This window comes from Rhincodon typus, chromosome 33 (genome assembly GCF_021869965.1).
Source record: "Rhincodon typus isolate 14 chromosome 33, sRhiTyp1.1, whole genome shotgun sequence".
NCBI lineage: Eukaryota > Metazoa > Chordata > Chondrichthyes > Orectolobiformes > Rhincodontidae > Rhincodon > Rhincodon typus.
In genome coordinates, this window is record NC_063364.1 from 28,419,222 (window position 1) to 28,436,086 (window position 16,865).

Consider the following 16,865-nt stretch of genomic DNA (forward strand, 5'->3'; position numbering starts at 1 on the left):
TATTGTTAGGTGATGTATCCGGGGATTAGATTAAATAAAGTCTCATGGAGTATGTCGTCCCTCATTTAAGACAATAATAGTCTGCTTTAAAGTAAACTTGAGCCATCACTTAAATTCTGGCAAAGACCTCAAACAACATACTTCAGTTGAAAGATGGGAAAGAGCTCAGAAAGTGGCTTTCTAACAGCCGGCCCATTTCGACAATCACGACCTGTCATCTTTTGACTGGTTAACTTCTAATGAGAAATCCTCACGTCGGTTTTCAAGACTTTTGCCAACCTCAAACAGAATCCGCGGAATGAATGAATGTTTGAAGGCTTTTATTCAGATCATTTAAAAGAATGTTGTTGCTTTCAGAACAGCAGCAGTTTTTCCACCAGTGAGTACCCCCCAGCCCCACCAAAAGCACTAGAGTCACTGTCATAGTCCTGACAAATGCCACAGTTATTTTGTGCAAAGGAAGATTCCAAAAAGAAAAGGAGGTGAACAGCTAGACAATCTGCCTTAGCTGGCAGAGGAGCTTTGATGTTCAAATCAGATGATCATCTCTTTCAAACAGTACCAGAGGTTTTGACACAATTTTGATCATATCCTTGACTTAACATCTCAGTGTGAGAATCAGCACAAATCCATGTGCCCCACAAGGTGATAGAGAAAAGGGATGCTGATTGCTCTAATCCAGTGTGAGAATTTACTTGTAAATGGGCAGAAAGCTGGCCGTTCTTCTTGCTGTAATCCAATGCCTTTCAGCACCATTTAATGTTGTCATGCTCCCTCTGTTTAGAAATCAATGGGAAAGCCAACCTCTGGTGTAGGCACCATTACCTGTCCCCCAGCGGACCCCTCCTCCAAAAAATTCAATCCTTGGAGTTCAAGGCCCACTCTGGGACTTGCAGCCTGTTGTAGGTGTGATTGTAATGTGGCCAAACAGGTTGGTTGTCAACTAAGAAACCCTTCCAACACATTTACAATTGTCTGGGGAGGCCCCTGGTCAATGCTCAGTTCGATCAGGAAGAATTAGCTTGTGAGCATATGTCCATGGATAGGAGACAGTGTCTAAGTCTAAGCCATGTTCTGGGTCTTGGGGATGCTCTGAGTTTCCAAGAACTAAAGATTGATCTCCTGGATACTAGTGCAAGTAGCACTTGGGAGAAAGAAACTATGAGGTGTTAGAGAAGTGCATGCTTTTACATTTTCATTGAACACTTTCTCATTTAACAAGAGATAGAGGATATGTTGAAGATTGGAAAATCACAGCTAATTGTCAGCTAAGAACTCTGCAACTGAGAATGGAAAGTTTGCTCGCTTTCCAATCAACGCAAGGAGTCGCTGCATTGGATGGATCGATGTGTCAGGTAAGCAGTGATGGGAGCTGGGAGATGAAGTCATGAAACCTGTAGGAAAACGTCCAATCAGAGCTGAGAACTCTACATAGAATGTTCTGAGTACACTGTAAGGTGCCATATAAAGACATATCTTAGCCTAACTCTTAGACTCTCAATGAGTAGCCAACTGATATGAAGCATATATAACCACATACTTTGCGTCAACATGAAATAATTTCAGTTTCCCACTAATACTTATGCTGTAATTAGGCTGTGAAAAGATACTGGAGTTGAATTTAAATAAGTAGTGCATCACCTCAAGAGGAAGGCACACCAGTTCTGTTCTGCATTATTGTGGGCAGCATGATGGCTCAGTGGTTAGCACTGCTGCCTCACAGCGCCAGTAACCCAGGTTCGATTCCACCCTCGGGTGACTGTCTGTATGGATCTTGCACATTCTCCCTGTGTCTGTTTCCTTCGGGTGCTCTGGTTTCCTCCCACAGTCTAAAGATGAGCAGGCTAGGTGGATTGGCCATGCTAAATTGCCGGTAGTGTTCAGGGATGTGTAGACTAGGTGGTTTATAGGGTATGAGTCTGGGTGGGATGCTCTGAGGTTTGGTGTGGACTTGTTTGGCCGAAGGGCCTGTTTCCACACTGTAGGGATTCTATTCTACGATATTGTAAATTCCCCCTTGAACAGAAATGGATTTGGCAAAATCATTGTCAGGAAAAGGTAGCTCCAGAGAGCAATTTGGAACTGACAAAAAAAACCTTTGGCTTGCTACCTTATGTAAAGATCTGGTTGTACACCAGTAACTGCAATATGGCAACACCTTTGCAGCATTATTACAGCTTTGCTGTTTCAGGTTATTCCATGTGGTGTAGTTATGGGACACTGTTAAAATGTTTATTATAACTCACAGAATTCAAGTCTTCCAACAAGTGTTAGATCAGTGTGACAGAAAACACACTTTGGATCTTGAATTCATTGGTTGGGAAAGCTGACTGAAATCTGAAACCACGCAGTCAAATAATATTTCAGCAGCATGGTCGTGTTTGCACATTTATAGGAGAGCAAAGAGGAGTAGAAATCATGAGATGGTGAATCTCGCTGTTGTAATTGTCAGGGTTCAAAGTGCTATTTTAACACATGGGAAAAAATGTAGTCTTGATAATCTCCAGCCTAATGCGCAATACATTGGATCAGTATTTTTCTGAAATGGTAATGAGAAAGCAGTATTGATAAATATAATTAAAACAACAGTTTCTCAGTATTGCTGCACTGTTCCTCAATAGCAGGGTTAATGGGCATTACCTGACCGTTGACATGCCTGCCTTTTCAAATCAAGTTGCCACAAAAGTTGCCAATTGAAGATCTGAATCGATCACACCAGTTGAAGTTAGTTCACTCTCTGCTGATCCTTCAGGCAATACAGTATTGGCAATTAGCAAAGCAAAGGCTGTTCTGCTTGTGCCCAGTGACTGTGGGGACAGAAGAGACCATGACCATCTTTGGAGAAGGTGGGGGGAGGCAATGGCCTAGTGGTATTATCACTGAACTATTAACCCAGAGACAATAATGTTCTGGGAACCTTGGTTCAAATCCTGCCATGGCTGATGGTGGAATTTGAATGCAATAAATATCAGGAATTAAGAGTCTAATGATGACCATTGTCCATTGTAAATTATCACAAAAACCCACCTGGTTCATTAATGCCCTTTAGGGAAGGAAACTGCCATCCTTACCTGGTCTGGCCTACATGTGACTCCAGACCCACGGCAATGCGGTTGACTCTTAACTGCCCTCTGGGCAATTAGGGATGGGCAATAAATGCTGCCTAGCCAGCAACGCCCTCATCCTGTGAATGAATAAAGGAACAAAAAAAGACCAGTGGATGCTCTCAATGCCCCAGTCCACATTCCGTCCTCACCTTCAAAACATATTCACTGGCTATTCATTTCATTGTTTATGGGATCTTGCTTTGTGAAAAATGGCAGCCACGTGTCTACATATCAGCATAAAACAATTGATGCTGGATAAACATAACAGTGAGAGATGTAATGTACAAATCTTTCTTTCCTCTCTTTCTATGTGCTGATTAGATTTTACAAACATTAAGACCATCCACAAAGCTATCTACAGAAATAAAAATCAGGAAAGAAGTAAAAACGTGTTCGCTGCACGTTGGCATTTTATGTCTTGGTGGAATGTAAGAAAGGAGCATTTTGCATTTATGTAGCGCCTCTGACGGCCTCTGGACCACCCCTCCACGAGGTGCTGTATAAGCAATGAAGCATGTTCGCCATCTGGTCACTGCTCTAATGTAGAAAATGTGGATCTGAGAATTAGCGCACAGTCAGTTTCCACAAGCAGCAGCCTGATCTTGACACCCCAGTGAGATATATCATGTAATTGTAAATGATGTCATATCAATAATCATGTCTAACAATAATGTTAACCTACTGCTAAGTTGAGTCTGAGGTTTCTCAAGAGACTGTTATGTATCTTATGAAATACTGTAACTAGCTGTTAGGTCATATGTAATAAACCTATACGCTGCTCATCAAGATTGAACCTTACTTCCCATTTGGACATCCTTTCCCACATGGTATCAGTAGTTTGACTAATAGCAGCAAAAGGCTTTAGGACAGTAAAACATCAAATCTTTCTAGCTCCACCATTATATTGTTGGATTTCAGTGTCGGTGCCAACATAACATTGCCCACCATTGGCCTTGAGGACAACTGTCCACAAACGTTTAGTGATAGTTGCAGCAAGGACTTCTCCTTTCAATACATCAATCTGGTTCCAAGGCAAGAGGATCTCAAGTCATCTCAAGTGTTCTCAGGCAATCACTTTGAAGTATTCTCACAGATAGCAAGCCAGAATTGAAGAAACAATGAACTCCTTCATTATTTTAAATTATCCAAGTCGTGAAATGAATAATCGGTATGTATAGAGAAGATTATTATACGAGTCAAATATCAAAAATAAACTTCAAAAGACTGTTCACGAAGGGAAATAGGGACAATCCAAGAAACTATAGACCAGTGAGTCTCATATTGGTGGTTGGGAAGCTGTTGGAGAGAATTCTTAGGGATAGGATTTACACACATTTGGAAGAGCATGGCCTAATTAGGGACAGACAGCATGGCTTTGTGTAGGGCAGGTCATGTCTTGCTAATTTGATGAATTTTTTTGAGGAGATGATGAGGGTGATCGATGAGGGTAGGGCAGTGGATGTTGTTAACATGAATTTTAGTAAGGCTTTCGACAAGGTCCCTCATGGTAGGCTCATCCAGAAGATTAAGATGCATGGGATCCACGGTGACTTGGCCACATGGATTCAGAATTAGCTTACCCATAGAAGACAGAGGGTAGTAGTGGAAGGGTGTTTTTCAGGCTGGAGGTCTAAGACTCATAACGTTCCATAAGGATCTGTACTGGGATCTCTGCTGTTTGTGATATATATGTAAATGACTTGGATGAAAATGTAGGTGGATGGTTTAGTAAGTTTGCAGACAATACAAAGATTGGTGGAGTCGTGGATAGTGTAGAAGATTGTCAAAGGGTACAGCAGGATATATATCGGTTGTAGATATGGGTGGAGAAATGGCAGATGGAGTTTAATCTGGATAAGTGTGAGGTGCTGCATTTTGGGATATCAAATGTTAAGGAAAACTATACAGTTAATGGCGGGACCCTGAACAGCATTGATGTACTGAGGTATCTTGGGGATCAAGCCCATAGCTCCCTGAAAGTGGCCACGCAAGTAGATCGGGTGGTAAAGAAGGCGTATGGCATGCTTGCCTTTATTGGTTGGGGAATTAAGTATAAGAGTCAGGATGTCATGTTGCAGCTTTATAAGACTTTGGTTAGGTCACACTTAGAGTATTGCATTCAGTTCTGGTCACCACATCACAGGAAAGATGTGGAGGCTTTGGAGAGGGTACACAAGAGGTTTACCAGGATGTTGCCTGGATTAGAGGGTATGAACTATAAGGTGAGGCTGGAAGAACTTGCGTTTTCTCTGGATCGGGGAAGTCTTGATAGAAGTTTATAAAATTATGAGATGCATAGATAGGGTTGACGGTCAGAATTTTTTCCCAGATTTGAAACATCTAAAACTAGGGGCCATGCATTTAAATTGAGTGGGGAAAAGTTCAAAGATGATGTGAGGTGCAAGTTTTTTACACAGAGTGTGGGAGGGGTCCAGAACACACTGCCAGGGGTGTTGGTGGAAACAGATACGATAGGGGCAGTTAAGGGACTTTTAGATAAGCACATGAATAAGGATGGATTGGAGGGATATGGACCAAGGGCAGGTGAAAGGGATTAGCTTAATTTAACGTCATGTTCAGCTGAACATTGTGGGCCAAAGGGCCCATTCCCTTACTGTACTGTTTTATGTTCTATGTCATCGAGCAGGTATTGCACAGGAACTGATTGGTTCGCCAACTGCACCTCCTAGAGAATAACATTGTGCTTTCAACACAAATGATTTAAGCTCTTATTTAATTCATTGAATATCGCTGCCATTTATTACTCATTCCTGGTTAACCTCAATAAGGTGGTGGCAAGTCCTGAACTACAAGTAAGTGAAGATAGAATTGTCTCAATCAACAAGCTTCAACAGCAGAGAAAGGATTTCCATGGAAAGAAAAGAGAATAACAGGTTAATTATGTAGAACTGACTTGGCATCGGGTGAAATGAGAGTAAAATAAAAGTACAGTGTCTGCTTTCAGGCATTAGATGTTATTATCATCAGCTATTAAATTGCAGCAGATTTTTTTACACCGGCATTAATCGATCCATCTTGTCGCTAAGTGATATCCTCCAGCTGTGTTCCCCCTCCCCTCTCTCTCCCTCTCTCCCTTCTCTCCCCACCCCTCTCTCCCCACTCTTCCTCTCTCCCCCTCTCTTCCCGTCCCTGCTCCACTCACTCCCTCTCTCCCCATTCTCACTCTCTCTTGCTCTCTCTCTCTCCCTCCTTCCTCCCCCTGTCTCCCCTTTCCCTCTCTCCCCCTTTCCCTCTCTCCCCACTCTCCATCTCTTCCCTTCTCTCCCCTTCTCTCCCTGCTCCCCTCTCCCTCTCTCACTGACACTGAATTCAGTTTGCTCAGCTGGATCTCAGTGGATCACATTCTCTGAATCGAAGGTTATGGATTCCAATCCCACTTTGGCACCTCACTGCGCACCGAGGGTGTGCCGCACTGTCTTTCAGATTAAAACTTAAAACAACAGCCCTGTCTTTGCTCTGGCATACATGGAAGCAATCACATAAAATGATTGACAGAGCAGACACATTTTGCTTCTCCAATAACAAACATAGCTAAAGCAGATTACCTGGTCATGATGGCCTTGCTGTTTGGGGCAGATTGCTGTCTTCAGATTGTCTGCTGTGCTTCCCACATTACAACAGTGACTACACTTCAGATAGATTTTACTCTCTGTAAAGCACCTTGAGATGTCCACAGATCGTGAAAAGTGCAATATAATTGCAAACCTTTTTTGCCTCTTCGCCATAGTTTTAGTCACTGCATTTCTGTGTCTTAGAAATCCAATCCTGAACTGCTTCACTTTGTGCCCTTCCTTCAAAAACCTCATCAAAATCTTCTCTCTTTCATCAGACTTTCAATTCCTCACCCCCTCTCTATCTATTTCAATCCTGTCTACTACTTAGTGAAAAAAAACTGCAGAAGCTGGAAAACAGAAACAAAATCAGAAATTGCTAGGAAACCTCAGCAGGTGGGAAGAGAAACAGAGTTAGCGTTTCAGGTCTCGTGACCCAACAGATCTTCGTTGTGTCTAAAACTGACATTCCTTGTCTATTGCTAACTGATGGGAGGCCATGATGCCACAGAATCCAAGTTTCTTTAAGTTACAACGTGAGACCATGATGGTTAGTGAAATCAAATTAACACATTTCAGGGATTATTCATGTGATGATATTTGTATTTTTGTTGCAATATGAGGTTTATAAAATCATGTGGGGCATGAAGAGAGTAAATAGACAAGGTCTCTTCCCTGGAATGAGGGAGTCCAAAACTAGAGGGGCATAAGTTTACGGTGAGAGGAGAAAGATTTAAAAGGAAACTAAGGGGCAACTTTATCATGCAGAGGGTGGTGCATGTATGGAATGAGCTGCCAGAGGAAGTGGTGGAGACTAGTACAATTACAACATTTAAAAGGCATCTGCGTGGGTATATGAATATGAAGAGTTTAGAGGGACATGGGCCAAATGCTGGCAAATGGGACTAGATTTATTTGGGATTTCAGGTCAGCATGGATGAGTTGTGTTGTTTCCGTGCTGTACATCTCTATGACTCTAAAATCATAAGCTTACAGAGCTCTGCTCCTTCATCAGGTTAAAGTTCACCCGATGAAGGAGCAGGGCTCCGAAAGCTTGTGATTTTAAATAGACCTGTTGGACTATAACCTGGTGTCACATGACTTCTGACTTGGTGCACCCCAGTCCAACACCAGCACCTTCACGTTTAGGAGTCCAGTATAGGATTAGTGTTTCCAAAGTTCTGTAGAAGAGTCATATTGGACTCCAAACATTAACTTTGTTTCTCTCTCTCCACAGATGCTTCTAGACCTGTTGAGTTTCACCAGCATTTTCTGTTTTTAATTGCTTAAAGTGGCCTGTCTCATTTCTTGCCACTTGATCAGGGAAATAAACATTTCAGTGCTATTAACTTGGGCTTAGAGCAGCAACAGATGTCATTTTTGCTTTATTGGATAATCCCCAGCACCAGGAGTTTCCTTTCAGTAATTTGCATTTAGGCAGAGACTGTCGTCAGTGTTTAGGGGTGATATTGGTTGGAATCTGCACAGAAACCTACAAAAGTAGCAAAGCAGAAGTCCTGAGTTCCTCGTTAAAGTCCAAGCACTTGGAAAGGTATTTGGCTTGAAACATCATTTTATGCAAGCAGCAGGTGTATCATTTCAGGCTTTTTAAAAAATGACAAGAAAAATATGTAATATGATTCCTTTTATAGTCTTAACTGAGTAAATGTAAATTGCATTAATAAGAAATTTGAGCTTGAAGATTTAAAATCTAAAAGACTCTTTCAGTTTACTCGTGAAAATTGAGCTCCAAATTCCAGCTCATTTTACCGGTTTCTCCTTGCCTTTAGACCATAAGACCATGAGATATAGGATTGGAATTAGGCCATTCAGCCCATCAAAACCTGTCTCTTTGGTCACTCATCTAGGAAAGTTACTCATTCTGCTTGTGGCCGCAATAACAAGAAAATTGATTCCATCAGACTTGGTCTGCTTCACCACCGGGATTTCAAAATCCTCACCCACGCCTTAGCTTTTCTCCATGGCCTCATACGCTCCTTATCACTTTAAACTCCTTCAGCGCCACAACCATTCAAGATCTCTGCTCTCTTCCAATCTGGCCCTCTTGCACAGCCCTGATTTTTATTGTTCCAGTTTTTGCAAATTTGTTTTTCTCGCTGCCAAGACCCTAAACTATGGAATTTTCTCTCTTCACCTCTCTGTCTCTCTAGGTCTCTCTCTTCCTTTCTCAGTTGCTATTTAAGAACCGTCTCTTTGTCCAAACTTTTGGTCATTGGGGCAATTTCTTCACGCAGAGGGTGGTGCGTGCATGGAATGAGCTGCCAGAGGAGGTGGTGGTGGCTGGTACAATTACAACATTTAAAAGGCATAACATGGGTATATAAATAGGAAGGGTTTAGAGGGATATGGGCCAAATGTTGGCAAATGGGACTAGATTAATGTAGAATATCTGGTTGGCATGGATGAGTTGGACTGAAGGGTCTGTTTCCAAGCTCTATGACTCTATGTCTCTATCTGTCCTAGTAGATTATATGCCTTGGTGCCAAATTTTGTTTGATAACACCTGCCCTGCAAAGCTTTGGGGCATTTTTCAATGTTAAATGTTCAACATAATCAAATGCTTTGAAGTCCATCTAATAGTATTTGTCTGATTGTCCAACTGAGTCCTGGATAATTCGTCATAAAAGTCAATTTCATGGAATTGAAAGAATCCCTATGAATTATCCTCAATCAACTGCAAATTTCTCAGTCTATCTAAAAGCCTTTGAACAAATTAAACTGAAGACAGTGATGTAATTACAATTGCAATTTAACAGTCCCCTGTGAAGGGTCAGCTATTTAGATAAATTATATGTCATGAAAAAGTGGGTGCAGTAGACTGTGTGTTGAGCATGAGCATCACAGAATAGTTAGGTCAAATAGGCTGTTCTTGAACTGTAAATTCTATGTAATTCCTTGCATTCACTAGCCTTTGAACTGCAATTCCCAGCAATGGTAATTATTGTCAGAGCCTGTGACCTGTGGAGTGGCGATTTCTCCTACATTGTCCCTAGACCAGGACAATTGCTACAAGGGGAGTTGAGCTTTACGTGCCTATCTACCCCTCTGGAGTATTCAGTAATGCTGGTTCATAAGGCCTAATTAATCAATAGGAAATGTAGGCGGTGGGAAGGATTCAAAGGACCAACCCTCTCATTAAAAAGCCAACATTTAAGCACTGCACCACTGACTTTGGCCGTTAGCCACAAGTAAGTTTTAAAGTTTCATCTCATGTTTTTTTCCATGTAGTTATTCACCTCGTCTCGAGAGATGAAATTACCACAGTTGAATCCATGAGTGTATAAACTGTTCTGGGTCTGGTGGAAGGATTAAATTTGATGAGGCAACTAGTCTATTCTCAATCCACATTAAGTTGCATTCTTCTGTCAAGCACACCTGCCAAAAAGGCAGCTTCTGCATTCTGGCTAAATCTCTCTGCAATTAATCAGAAGCTGTTTATTAGATGACACATGCCTGACACTGGCAAGAGTTAGAGTTGAGTTCAGCTCCTTGCTGAACTCCAGTATTAGACTTAAAGAAGGGGGTACACCCCATTTTCGTTACCAAAGGTTCAGTGCAAGAGTTCCAATTGGTTTTCCTTCAAACTGTGAATGATATTCCAGTAATGGTTTATGAAAACAAAAGGGCAACATTTCATTTTGACATTGTTCATTATGGTTGAGTGGTTTAGCACTGGGGCTAGAGCACTGCTGAGGGCAGGTAATAATATAGCAGTAATATTATTGGACTCATAACCTCGGACCCCAGGTTGGTGTACTGAAGATATAGCTTCAAATCCCACTCTGGCAGATATGCATTTAACTTCAATACAAATGTGGGACTAAGAAGCTTGACTAATGGTAATTATATAACCACTGCTGGTTGGTGTTTTAAAAAAGTCCTGTTCACTAATGTCCTTTAGTAAAGGAAATGTACCTTTCCTCAAGGGCACTTAGTGAAAAGGAAAATCTGGTGAATGCACAATTTTGGTTCAATTCCCTTCTGTCCACTATCCACCTTCTGACAAAGTTGAATTAAGTACATTGCAAGCCTCCCTCCTCCTTATCTAGACATGGTCCTCTATCCTGAGCCACTCAGCTCCATGTTTAACCAGTACTAGCTGTTTGCATTTTTCTCAACGTGGGGGCCTAAAACTGGAAGAAATATAAGCAGTAGGCACTCGAGTGTAATCTTCTACATCAATTTCACTTTTCTGTATGCTCCCTATATCCTCTTCAAAACCAATCAGATGCTTTTCACTCATGGATTGTGATTGATTGATTGATTTATTGCTGTCACATGTAACGAGATTCAGTGAAAAGTGTTGTTTGGTGTGCTATACAAGTAGATCATACCATACAAAGTTCATCAGTGGAGCAGACAGAGTGCTACAGTTACAGAGTAGGTGCAGAGAGAGACAGGCCAGGATTAACATTTGAGAGGTCTGTTCAAAAGAGGGCAAAGGTCTTGACAATGAACTTAGGTTCAAAGCTGGGTGCACCTTTCTGCAGATGTCAATCTAGTGTTTCCAATCTATGCGTCAAGGGGATGGAGACTCTGTGATGAGTTGAAACTGAAGGTTTTCAGCTCCTCTGCCCAGTGTCAAGGAGTCAAAGTCCAGCCCTTTCTGTATCTATTGTCCTCAAAAGGGATGCACACTGGATATTACCAACAGTTTGTCAAAGAAGATTTGTTTTTGGACAGTGTTACAGAATATCACAGGCATCTCAAACACACACAAAAACTTATTGCTGCTGGAAAGACGTGAAAGTGGAAAGTGTGACCCTGATGACACGCACACTAGTCATCACCATAGAACAGGTGCTCCTGATGTGAAACATGCCAAGAATTCTTTAGGTAATATCTTTGTGTTAATTCCAGCTTTCCAACTTTGTAACGGAGTGGCTATAGGAATCACAGCTCACTAACCCAGCCAGTATCAGTTCACTTACAATCTCTGTTCATCCTTGATATCTCCACATTCAATGCTATTTGACAATATATCGTTCATATCAACCTCAGCATTTCTTGTTCTTACCATTTTTGTCCGTTCGCCTCATGTTGTTGCACTGTGTATCCAAACTGTGCGTCTGCCGACCCCCTAATGATTTTTGGCCACTTGGTGTCGATGTTAAATGAGTCACAGGGAACTGTTGGATGTAAGAAGCATAATATTAGTGTTTGCCATCTTCTACATGACCAGTTCTGAATCGTGAGAACAAGGTAAGCCATTTCTTGCCAAGTTTTAAACCAAGGTGGGGAAGGTCATACATAAGACACTGTGATGAGATACTGGTGAGGTACCAATGGGCACAGGGTGAATCATTGGCTTGAGTTCTGGGAGTTCTCTCACTGCCAGTAAATTTCATTGACTTTACGATTCGATAATTTGAAACACAGATGTCAATTGGAAAAATGGAATCTAAAAATTGGACAGGCAGAAATCCCAAGGTAAAGTAAATACAAGAATTCACTGGCAGCTGTTCCTAGAGTTAAATAAATAACTTTGAAAGACAAGCAAATGCTTTCTTGAGTTTATGAGACCCACTCAAAGAACAGAATATCTGAGGTGAAGTCTCCTTTATGCTGCCAAGAAAGTTGAGTCCTATAATATTCCCAAGCAACAGTATGGTCTGTCATTCATATTGAGATTCCATTAGCAATTTCTAACAGTAACAAGGGTTTAGAGGTATATGGGCCCAATGCTGGCAAATGGGATTAAATCAATTTAGGATATCTGGTCAGCCTGGACGAGTTGTACCAAAGGGTCTGTTTCCATGCTGTACAACTCTATAACATTTTAACAAAGCTCAAAGTATAGATCATGGAGGCCATTATGTGACACCACAGTCTTATCTGCTGTATGTTAAAGTTAAAGGGAGTCTGCAGCTCATGATAGAATTCTTATGGTGCATTGGTAGTGTCCCTAGCTCTGAGTCTGGAGGCCTGGATTCAAGTCCCACCTGCTCCACAGGTGTGTAATAACATCTCTGAACAGGTTGATTGGGAAATATCTACGTTAGGTTTGCTGTCACCATTCTCTCAGTGTAGGGACTTTAAGTGAAGGAAAAAAATAGAGTTAACGTTTCAGGTCCAGTGACCCTTCCTCAGAACTGGACCCAGAACATTAACTCTGTTCATTCCTTCACAGATGCTGCCTGACCTGCTGAGCTTTTCCAGCAACTTTGTTTTTGTTTCTGATTCACAGCATCCGCAGTTCTTTCGGTTTTAATTAGGGACCTTCAGTACCTGCTTGGTCTAACGTGAAAGAAAATAACTTCCTGATCTAACTAGAAGAGGCTTTTGAACAGGAAGTAGTTTATCTTGTTTGAGTGACCAGTTATAAATTACTCTGACCTGATGAACATTGTTACAGGGACTAGGAGGAGGACCAGATGTTAGGGTTTACTCCTCAAAGGACCGAAGCTGGTCTCTCTACAAACTCATATGACATCATCATTGTTGGTGGCACTTTAGGCACTCCTCAGCATTATCCCTTTCAGACGCTTACAGCACCTGCCTCTCAGGGACATCTGTTAGTGTCAGCTTCCAAATGTACCCTCACACCCAATTCCCTCAGCCTTTGTTATATTGGAAAGACTGAAGCCATTGTCACAGAGCCCATAGCCAAAAATATTATTTCTCTCAGCATCCATAGTCTCTGAAGATAAAAAGGACCAGGGTCTGAGGCTTGTTTGCTCTCTCAGTGTCCTCATCAATGTCAAACAGAGTTTCTAGCACACATGCTTCTCTGCTACAGCCAGTGGTACAGTAGTGGTAATGGTACTGGGCTAGTACTCCAAAAATCCCCATTACAGTTCTGGAGACAATAAGTTCAAACCCTACCACAACAACAGCACAGAGTTAAAGTTAATTATTAAATCTGGAATAAAATTAATATTGGTCCTAACATAACCTGTATGAAATTGTTGTAAAAACCACTGGAGGAAACATGTCACCCTATATGTGACTCCAGACCCACAGCAATGTGGTTGACTCTGAACTACACAGTTCCATCAATGTGGGGCAAAATTATAAGCCATGGACTGCAGCAATTCAAAAAGGTAACTCAGCAATGGTTTCTCAGTGACAATTAGGGACAGGCAGTTAGTAATGGCAAGTCAACAACAATCATTTTCCAGGAATAAATGCAAAATCACTGCATCATTTATTGTATGAACATGTAAAGATAAAAACTAGGAGCTGAAATAATCCATTTGGTCTTTCATGCCTGCCCTGCCATTAAATAAGATAATGGCTGATCTGTTCGAATTCCACATTTCCACTTACCCAATAACCATTGGTTCCCTCATCTGATAAGACTCTCTACTTCCGCCTTAAAAATATTTAACAAAGTGCCTCCACCACCTTCTGAGACAGAGAATTCCAAAGCCTCATGACCCATACAGTGCACAACACTCACATCTGCCCTAAAACGGAAATTCCTAATTCTAAAACATTGTCCCCCAGTTCTAGGCTCACCCACAAGAGGAAATGTCCTCTCCAAATCCACTTTGTCAAGATCATTCAGCATTTTATAAACTTTAGTCAAGTTACACGTCCCTCTATAAACTCTAGTCAGAACAAGCCCAACTTGACAAATCTTTCCTCATAAGGGAACCTGCTCATTACAGCTATCAATCTGCTAAAAGTCCCCTGAACTGCTTCCAATGTATTTACATCATTCCTTAAATAAGAAAACCAAAATTGCATATAATATTCAAGATGTAGCCTCACCAATGCTCTGTATAACTGAAGCATAATATTCTGACTTCTATATTCAACTCCTCGCTGAATCAAGGATAGCAGGCCCATTCACCTTCTGAAACTGCCTTTTTCCACATCTGTAACATCACTTTCTTTCATCCCTGCCCATGAAACCATGTCTGGTCTAGGATGCAGTCAGGTTCAAATCTCATTCTTCAAATGATGAATAGGTGAACTTGATATGAGCATGTTCTAAGTGAAAATACAACTGGCAATCATTTCAGGTCTACCGTTCTTAGCAGTGATAATGAATTGAAAGTCACATTTAAAGTTTTGACAGGTAACAAATTAGATCCTTTGCAAAATGTGACATTGACTAGTAATGGTATTCAGATTGCCAACAGGGTAAGCAGACTCAAAGGAGTGTCATGAGCAGGACTAGGGTCATATTTCTGCTAGTTCTATTAGGATGGATAAGAGAGAAAGGGAAGGAGATACATGCTGTGTCTAGAAGTCAAAAAGCTTAATGGAATGTGAGCCTGCTGAGTTGGCAAGAACCAGAGGAAATCCTGAGCTCAAGCATCTGTCTGTCTGCTGGTTTCTTGCCTTTTCTCCAAGTCACTTCCATCATAAAGATGTAATTTTATTTTTAATAAAAAAGATACCTGTGTGAAGGTCAATGATTTGTTCCTTCATGGTTCATGGTTTGCTGATAATCCAACTTGACAGAGTTAAGGAAAATGATTTTGCCTTTAATATTTTTCACAGGACTGGCCAGCAAAGTGGTAGATAACTGAATTAATGTCAAGGGACTGGACACTTGCCAGTTAGACAGCACTCCAAACTAAACTGGAAAAGTAAGTCCGGAAGCTGTACTGTAACATACTGCCTGACCCATTGAATTGCACAGTGCTCGAATTTTACTAAAACTAATCACATAGCCCTTACATTCTTCTATTCTTTCAGTGCTTCTTTCCACATTCTAGTAATTTATATTTTCCTCATTTTTATTTTGCTCAGTTGAAATCTACTTTATTCATAACCCCACTCATTCTGACTGTATTTCAATAATGCCCTGGTGAGACCTCTTGCAAAAGCCACCCCATGGCTTCCCATAATTGTCAATTGCACATTAATTTTAAGAAGATAATCAGTGTGATTAATTACATGGAGGACATGGTCATTGACTAGGAATTCACTTTGTTCCTATGAATAACAATGGACTGAAATTGTAATTGTTGGGTTAAGAGATATATCTCTATAAATATAACTTAATTTAAGTACTTAAAGATTGGCTCCAGTTCTATCCTTCATCCATTAGCTGCCTGGAATGGAAGATCACCGGGAGCTGGTATATAAGCTCTTTCTCCAGGACAATGGTTCTATGGATCTTGCTGTCAGCCTAAGGAGGCATTTATCCCACCAACGGATCCACTCCCAAACATAAAAGACCAATATCTCATGCATTGTAAGTCTGGTGCATGTAGATAGGATGAACACTGCCATTTCTGGGCACATACTGTCATGGATATGAGCATGTGTGATTGAACACACATCAAACCCAACAATACTAAGGTGACTTTACAGATTGTGTGGAAATGTTAACAGTTTGACTCCGTTTTTATTGAAATGCAGTGTCAATCTCTATTTCAGTCTTAAATAACGTTCTTTGGGATGAATGAGAGGGTCCTTGTGAAGGTGCAGAGGAGATTTATCACAGTGATTTCAAGCATGTGGGATTCAGTTATGATGTTAGACTAGAGAAACTGGGATTGTTCTCCTTTGAGGAAAGGAAATTGAGAGAAGATTTGATAGAGGTGTGCAAGACAATTAGAAGTTTAGATGAGGTAGACAAGGAAAAACTGCTTCCATTATTTGATTACACAAGCAATGTGTGACGTTTATTTAATGTTAGGGGCCAGAGTTGCTGGGGACAGATGTGGGGAAGAACCTTATTATACAGCAGCTAGTAATAAACTTGCCACTTACAAGGATGGTGGAAACAGATGTAATCTATTATTTAAAAAAAAAGATTGGCTGAGAATGCAAGCAAAGTAAACTTGCAGGCGTACAGGGTTAGAGAAGATCAATGGAATTAACTGGGTTGATGTTGGATGAGATGGGCCAATTAGCCTCTCTATGTTGCAATGACTCAAAATATTTAAAGCACCAACAAATAAAAGTTGACAGGAGACTTCAATCAAATAATATCAATCAGACTATCACACCCTTAATAGAAAAGTCTCATTAGTTTTGTGCTTGCTTGTTGAGGCTGAGTTGGAGACTGTTAGTCATGTTGACATCTTAGCAAGGCTAACAGTTGGCCAACATAGACTTCATCAAGAGAACAGTATGACATGCCCGGTCAGTAGCCAGAACTGATCCTAAGTGTACTTACCTCCCATATGGGCACACAGACACACACACACACACTCACACACACTCACACACACACACACACACACACACACACACACAC

General features: G+C 41.1%; 1 protein-coding gene across 1 annotated transcript in view; it reads right to left on the reverse strand.

Annotated features, from left to right (window-relative positions):
* The window catches only part of itga11a (integrin, alpha 11a), a 116,423-nt gene that overhangs the window by 86,314 nt on the left and 13,244 nt on the right, over window positions 1-16,865 (reverse strand). The window contains exon 2 of the mRNA XM_048615755.1: window positions 11,718-11,829. Coding sequence (XP_048471712.1) covers window positions 11,718-11,829 — 112 coding nt within the window. The remainder of the gene's footprint in view (window positions 1-11,717; window positions 11,830-16,865) is intronic.